Raw genomic sequence first — 7,577 nt, forward strand, 5'->3', positions numbered from 1 at the left:
TGGCTGCGGCAAAGGAGCCCGGATTGGAGGGGCTCCGAGGGAGGAAGGAGGGGGGAGCTGGGGCGAGGCTGCTGCAGCGGGCCAGGCAGGAGATGGGCACCTTGCTGGAAGCTAAACGCATGCACACACACGCGCGCACACACACACACCTGGGTACAGAGCTATCCTGCTTGCAGCCTGGGAACATTTGGGGGCCCCAGGCACTGCCCAACCCAGGGTCAGACCAACCTGAGGTTTCCAATCAAATCCAGGACACCCCCACCCCACTATGGCAGATTGTGCAGGAGGGTTCTGGCAAGTGGGGTGGGCAGAAGGCGCCCCAGTGTCCATAAATGGGGGTTTCCTTGTCCAGGAGGGCATGTGGGGGGTGGCATTCACAAAGTAATGACAGCCTTAGCCAGACCCTCCAGAGGGATGGCTAGGGAGGGAAAGGAAGTGGGAGAGGGGGTGGAGGGGACAAGTGCCAGAACCCCCTCCCCATTACCCAGAGGTCCCAGGGTGTCTAGGGATGGGAGTGCCTTTCCTCCTGTTTCTGACCCTGGGTGCTTTTTTGGCTCCAGAAGGGCTGACTTGAGCTCTGGAAAGAGGGAAGAGGAGGGAGTACCGGGCTCCCCAAGGCGGGATCCCAGCTTTGGAACGTTAGAGGTTTCCGGCCACAGAGGCACGGCCTGGGAAGAGCCCAAAGAGGCTGGGAGGGACTGGGAGCTCTGAGACAGCTTGGAGACAGACCAGAGACAGACCAGAGACGGACCAGAGACGGACTGAGGGGCAGACAGGGGCCTGAGAGGGATTTAGGGGAGACATATTGGGCATTGGGATCCACCTTGGGACCTTTACCTGCTCACTGGCCTGCCCAAGAAGTCCCTCACCAGGCTGTGCCCACCCACCCCAGCCAGATGCACAGGGCCTGGCTCCTCATGGCCCTGGTGTTTCCCCAGCTCCTGGTCTGGGGGGCCCAGAGGGAGTGGGAGGGGGCCTGGGGAGGAGCCCAGGAGGAGGAAGAAAGGGAGCGGGAAGCGCTGATGCTGAAGGTGAGTTGGGGCTGAGGTGTCAGAGGGGAAGAGGGGTGAGTGAGGGCCAGTGGACAGTCTGAAAAAGGGGGTGGGATATAGGGCCTCAAAACGGGGCTCCCTGCTAGCATTCCACCTCCCCACACTCCCAGCATTTACAGGAGGCTCTGGAACTGGCAGCTGGAAAGGAGGATGAAAATCCGGGGGAAAACTCCGAGACGAAAGAGGCCTGGGAGAACCAGGACGGCCAGGGAGAAGGTGAAGAGGACCCCACGCAGGCCCCTTCTCCCAGCCCCAGTCCCTCGCCGACCCCTGAGGATGTCATCACTTACATCCGTGAGTAACTGCACCCTCAAAACTCTTCCCCCTTGCTTTTTCACAAAAAATACCCCAACCATTTCACTGTCACTGCCGAGGACCCTTTCTAGGTTTTCTTTCTTTCTTTTTGCTTTGTTTTGGAACTTCTACTCAGGATGCTCAGGGGTTACTCCTGGCTCAGTGCTCAGGAATGACTCCTGGCCATATTCAAGGGAGCCTATGCGATGCTGGGGACTGAACCCCAGTAGGCCACATGCCAGGCAGATGCCCTCTCCTCTGTGCTGTTGCTCCAGCGCCCCCCCCCCCGCGCCCCTTCAATGCCTTCAGACCCTCGGTCTTGCCCAGGCTGTTACTTTCCAGGAGTCCAAGCCACCCCTAACCCCAGGGCACCTCCTGGAGGTTCTCTGCCCTTGGCCCAACCCAGCCCACTGGGGGTGGGATGGGGTTGGGGGGGAGGCTCCCTGTCCAGCTCAGGCCCTGTTTGCCTGCAGTGGGGCGCTTGGCCGGCTTGGACTCGGGCCTGCACCAGCTGCACGTCCGCCTGCACACGCTGGACACTCGCGTGGTGGAGTTGACCCAGGGGCTGCGGCAGCTCCGGCAGGCGGCGAGGGACACCAGAGACGCGGTGCAAGGCCTGCAGGACGCGCAGAGCCGTGCAGAACGCGAGCATGGCCGCTTGGAGGGTGAGTAGGCCCCTGGGGGTGTTAGAAAAGGGCTCCTCGAGAGGGAGGACACCCCAGGGAAGCCTGCAATTTTGGGGTGCATAGACAGAAGGGAGGACTCCAAGAGGGCTTAGCCACACCAACTCCCTACACAACCACGCCCACTTTCTAGAAAACCACGCCCATTTTATATTTAGTCACGCCCTAGAACGTGACCACGCCCACAGCATCCTTAACTCCGCCCCAGGCTCCTCACCCCGCCCTTTCTTGCGACACCTAACTTTCGATGGGGGCGTGGTCAGAGATGAGGCGGAGCCAATGGTGGAAGTGGGCCGGCCCAGGGCGAGATAGAGCCAATGGAGGGGCGTGGCCATGAATGGGGCGGGACTCCGGAAGCGGGGCGGGGCCAGAGAATAAGACGAGCCCATGGCTGGGGCAGAGTCTAAGCGGGGGCGTGGCCAGGGATGAGACGGAGCCAATAGCGGCTGTGGGGCGTGGCCTGCGGTGGGGTGGGCTGGGCGGACCCGGCCTGTGTACCAGCTTTCCCCCATAGCCGACCTCCTATAGCCCCGCCCCTCCCGCCCGCCCACGTGGCCGCGCCCCTACACCGTAGCCCTCCCACCCGCCGCTTCTCAGGCCCCACGCGCTTTCGTAGGCCCCGCCCTGACCACGCCCTTCCCCTTCGCCCCGCCCACCCAGGCTGCCTAAAGGGCCTGCGGCTGGGGCACAAGTGCTTCCTGCTCTCGCGAGAGTTCGAGGCGCAGGAGGCGGCGCAGGCGCGGTGCGCGGCTCGGGGCGGAAGTCTGGCGCAGCCCGCGGACCGGGCGCAGATGGAGGCGCTGGCCGGGTACCTGCGCGGCGCCCTGGCGCCCTACAACTGGCCCGTGTGGCTGGGCGTGCACGACCGGCGTGCCGAGGGTCTCTACCTCTTCGAGAACGGCCAGCGCGTCTCCTTCTTCGCCTGGCACCGCGCGCCCCGACCCGAGCCCGGCGATCGCGAGCCCCGCGGCGCCCCCACCTTGCACCCGCTCAGCCCCGACCAGCCCAACGGGGGCCCGCTGGAGAACTGCGTGGCTCAGGCCTCGGACGACGGGTCCTGGTGGGACCACGACTGCCAGCGGCGCCTCTACTACGTCTGCGAGTTCCCCTTCTGACCTCGCCGCGCCCCGCACCCCCTGGCCATCCTCGTCCTTTTGGGGGGCCCTCCTGGGGCGGCTGGCACACCACACACCATTGTGGAATCTGGTTTATGGGGTTCGCACCCCCTGGCCATCATCCTCTTTTTTGGGGGGTCCCGCACCCCCTTTTTGGGGGGCTCTCCTGGGAGCGGTTGGCACACTACACACCACCGGGCAAGATGCAATAAAAAAGCCTTGTGGGATCTGGTGTTTGGGGTCACAGCCGGCAGCGCTCAGGGGTTCGCACCCCCTGGCCATCATCCTCTTTCTTGGGGGGGGGTCCCGCATCCCCCCTTTTCGGGGGCCTTCCTGGGAGCGGTTGGCACACTACACACCACCCGGCAAGATGCAATAAAAAGCCTGTGGAATCTGTTGTTTGGGGTCACAGCCTGCAGCGCTCAGGAGTTCCTCCTGGCTCTGGGCTCAGAAATTACCCCTAGCAGGCTCATTTGGGGGACCCCATGGGATGCCATATGGGATTCTAACCACCGTCCTTCTGCATGCAAGGCAAATGCCTTAACTCCATGCTATCTCCTGGCCTTGTAGAATCTGGAGCAAGAATGTAAAGGGGTCATTCCCCTCTCCCCATTTTGTTGGGTGGGGGGCTTTTTATCTGACCCGATATTAGGTCACTAAGGCCAAACCCTGATCTTTGAAGATCTCATTGGATGCCCCAAAATCGTGCACGGATGCCGGGGATCACCATGCTGTCTACCAGGTCTTTGAGCTGAGATCTTGTACACACTTGGCTTGCACCAATTCTGCCAGAAAGACCCTGAAAGTTTTAGTGATTTTTTGTTTGGTTTCGGTTTTTGGGTCACACCCAGCAGCGCTCAAGGGTCACTCCTGGCAAGCTCTAGGTGTGTGTGTGTGGGGGGGCATATGCGATGCCAGAATTCGAACTACAGTCCTTCTGCATGCAAGGCAAACACCTTACCTCCGTGTTATCTCTCCGGCCCCATTTTTAGTGTTTTGTTTTTGTTTTTGTTTTTAGGCCACACTCAGTGGTCCTCAGGGGTTACTCCTGGCAAGCTCAAGGAACCCTATGGGATGCCTGAGATCGAACCTGGATTGGCCATATGGCAAAGCCCCTTCCTCACTGTCCTACCGCTTTGGCCACAGACACGTGGAGTTTTATTCAGCATCTCAAATTGGTTTCACCAAATGGGACTTGTTTCCCTGCACACAACTCACGCATCATCAGACCCAAACTGGAGCACCCAGTCTAGACACTTAGGCTCCCCGTGCTGTCAACCCCTGCCCTCCTTGGGCACAATCACCACATCTAGGGAGTCTGGCTCTTGGGGTATCTAGATGTGACTCAGAATTTTGAAGTTTGTACATGGACCACAGCACCCTGTTCTTCCCATCTTTCATACCTTTATGACTTGAAATATTGTAAAGAACACTCTTGGGAATGAAGGGGGGGCTTCAGGAATCACCTAGGAGTGTCCCCAAAACTGGCATCACATGTTCATAACATGAAGCACAGGCAAAGGAATATGACCCTATTTGTTTTGGGTGCCATACGCTGTGGTGCTCAAGGGTTACTCCTTGTTCTGTGCTCAGCAATCATGCCTAGCAGGCTCCAAGGACTGTATAGGTCAGTTGGCCTCATGCAAGGCAAATGCCCTCCCCTCTATTTCTGGCTCAGAGATATGACCCTGTTTATCCTACCCCCCCACTGAAGTGCCTCTGTTGACCACAAATAGTGGAGGGTACATGTCCCCTAGTAGCCATCTCAGTCCCATCACCTCTCAGCAATGGGGTGGGTACCCCAGTCCACATTCAAAGGTTTCAAGTAGTTGACAGAGCTTCTTCCAAATTCCATAAGATGGCCTGTCTCCCAGCTTTTTGTGTTTTAATTTGGGGGGAACCACACCTGGCCCCAGGGGTTCTCTGCTTGGAAGTTGTCCCTACCCTGCTGTGGTCCAGGGACCATGTAATGCTGAGGCTCAAGCCCCAACCTCCTGCGATCAAAGCATATACTCAATACCTTTAGCTTTCTCCCCATACCCCGAAACTTGAGCTGCTTAAATGGGGAGTCTTGACCGTCACTGCATATGCTCCCATGAAAAACGTGGCAGCAAGAAATCCAAAAATGAATTAATGAGCAACCAGATCATGGGGCAGGAGTCCATCTGCAACAGACCTCACCTGGAGAGTTCTGAGCAGGACGGCTCAGTGTGGTTACCTGATTGGGTTTTGTTTTTGTTTTGTTTTGTTTTTGTTTTGTTTATGTCTCCACCAGAAGACAGGGTGAAAAACCAACAAAAGGCTTACGGTGACCAAGCAGCCTTGCAGGTTCAAGCTAACCGGGAACTACAAATCCCAGGAGGCCAAGCGGCAAGGCACGCCGACAGCCTTTCCAAAACTACATTTCCCAGCAGCCATCGGGAAAGCCTCCAGCAAGCCACGCCCCTCCTCTCACATGGGTCCGCCTACAGAGCTGTCAGCCTAGCCCCCAAGGCTTATGGGAAATGTAGTTCCAGTTCGTACCTAAAGTCCAAATCACAATTGTCTATCCATACTTTTCTTTTGGGCAAGGGCCCACACCCAGCGATGCTCAGGAATTACTCCTGGCCGTGCTCGCGGGATCATATAGGGTTCCAGGGATCGAACCTGGGTCCTCCACGTGCAAGGAAAGTGGCCTGCCCACTGTGCTATTGCTCCATCACCTCACATTTGCTTATACTAAGATGGTAACCTAAGCTCAGACATTTTCCTTTTTTGGGGGGAGGGGGTCACACCCGGCAGCGCTCAGGGGTCACTTCTGGCTCTACACTCAGAAATTGCTCCTGGCAGGCTCAGGGGACCATATGGGATGCCGGGATTCGAACCACCGTCCTTCTTTTTTTTTTTTTTTTTTTTTTTTTTTTGGTTTTTGGGTCACACCCGGCATTGCTCAGGGGTTACTCCTGGCTGTCTGCTCAGAAATAGCTCCTGGCAGGCACGGGGGACCATATGGGACACCGGGATTAGAACCAATCACCTTTGGTCCTGGATCGGCCGTTTGCAAAGCAAATGCCGCTGTGCTATCTCTCCGGGCCGAACCACCGTCCTTCTGCATGCAAGGCAAACGCTTTACCTCCATGCTATCTCTCCGGTCCCAAGCTCAGACACTTTCAACAAGGCTTCCAAAATGTAGGTGAATTTCCAGTACAGAGTCCTGGCCATTAAAACATTTTTTTTTTTTTTTTTTTTTTAGGCTACATGTAACGATGCTCAGGGCTTACTCCTGGCTCTGAACTTAGAAATTACTTCTGGGGCTGGAGAGATAGCATGGAGGTAAAGTCGTTTGCCTTTCATGCAGGAGGTCATCGGTTCGAATCCTGGAATCCCATATGGTCCCCTGTGCCTGCCAGGAGCAATTTCTGAGCCTGGAGCCAGGAATAACCCCTGAGCACTGCTGGGTATGACCCAAACACACACACACACACACACACACACACACACACACACACACACACACACACACACACAAAGAAATTACTTCTGACAGGCTCAGGGGACCATATGGAATGCTAGGACTCGATCCCTGGTCGGCTGCGTATGAGGCAAGTGCCTTCCCCATAATGCTATTGCTCTTGCCCCTAAATAACCTATTATTTAAAATAAGAAACTCTCATAATGCATTCAAAATGGCAGGAAATATTTCTCCAAAAGTTAGATAAAGGACTGGAGCGATAGTACATCAGGAAGGACTTTTGCTTTGCCTACAGCAAACAGGGGTATGATCCCCGGCATCCCATAGGGTCCCCCCTGAACCAGCCAGGAGTGACCCCTGAGTACAGAGCCAGGAGTAACCCCTGAGTCCTGCTGGGTATGGTTCTGGACTCCCCCAAAAGTTGGCTACCTTGAGTATATAATTTATCTTATCCACCTGTCCATCCATTCTGTTTTTTTCTTTGGGAGGGGGATGACAGTAAAGAACTAATAAGATTGGGTCACCTTTAATAGCCATTGCAATAAAGACCACATCCCAGTCCAGACCTGTGGTTATCTTTTGAAGAAAGGGGAAGGATTGGGTGGAATTATTTTTTAGTCTTTTGGGTCACATCCAGCGGTGCTCAGGGGTTCCTCCTGGCTCTGGGCTCAGAAATCACTCCTGGCAGGTTCAGGGGCCCACATGGGATGCTGAGGATCCAACCTGGGTCAGCCATGTGCAAAGCAAAACATCCTCCCCGCTGTGCTATCCTTCAGACCCCTGGGGTGGAATTTTAAGGGAAACAATGTTCTGATTGCTTCAAAGAAAAGCAGGGATGTACCCGTGTGAATCCACATCCAGCTGGGCTGCAAGGTGGACTGGGGTCCCGTTTCCTTGGAAACGACAACATCAGATCCGTATGCCATCCTGTGCCTGGCAGCGCTGTCTTGAGCGAGTCACCAGGCCTCGAAATTGAGGTTTT

The 7,577-nt window shown here is 56.3% G+C and overlaps 1 protein-coding gene across 1 annotated transcript; it reads left to right on the forward strand.

Moving 5' to 3' along the window:
- The first annotated feature begins 896 nt into the window (after positions 1–896).
- Positions 897–3,200, forward strand: CLEC11A (C-type lectin domain containing 11A). The gene is made up of 4 exons (XM_049787125.1): positions 897–1,031; positions 1,163–1,346; positions 1,820–2,011; positions 2,690–3,200. Exons 1-4 carry the CDS (start codon positions 897–899, stop codon positions 3,142–3,144), a joined length of 966 nt encoding a protein of 321 aa, XP_049643082.1. The 3' UTR covers positions 3,145–3,200.
- Positions 3,201–7,577: the final 4,377 nt, after the last annotated feature.

This window comes from Suncus etruscus, chromosome 14 (assembly GCF_024139225.1).
Source record: "Suncus etruscus isolate mSunEtr1 chromosome 14, mSunEtr1.pri.cur, whole genome shotgun sequence".
In the NCBI taxonomy this organism is placed as follows: domain Eukaryota; kingdom Metazoa; phylum Chordata; class Mammalia; order Eulipotyphla; family Soricidae; genus Suncus; species Suncus etruscus.

What these genes read in the sequence shown, in the direction of transcription:
- CLEC11A (XM_049787125.1), top strand. Translation starts at nt 897, where the DNA reads ATGCACAGGGCCTGGCTCCTCATGGCCCTGGTGTTTCCCCAGCTCCTG. An exon ending in GGATGTCATCACTTACATCC is followed by an intron (nt 1,347 to 1,819) that starts GTGAGTAACTGC and finishes GTTTGCCTGCAG; the next exon opens with TGGGGCGCTTGGCCGGCTTG. An exon ending in CGAGCATGGCCGCTTGGAGG is followed by an intron (nt 2,012 to 2,689) that starts GTGAGTAGGCCC and finishes CCGCCCACCCAG; the next exon opens with GCTGCCTAAAGGGCCTGCGG.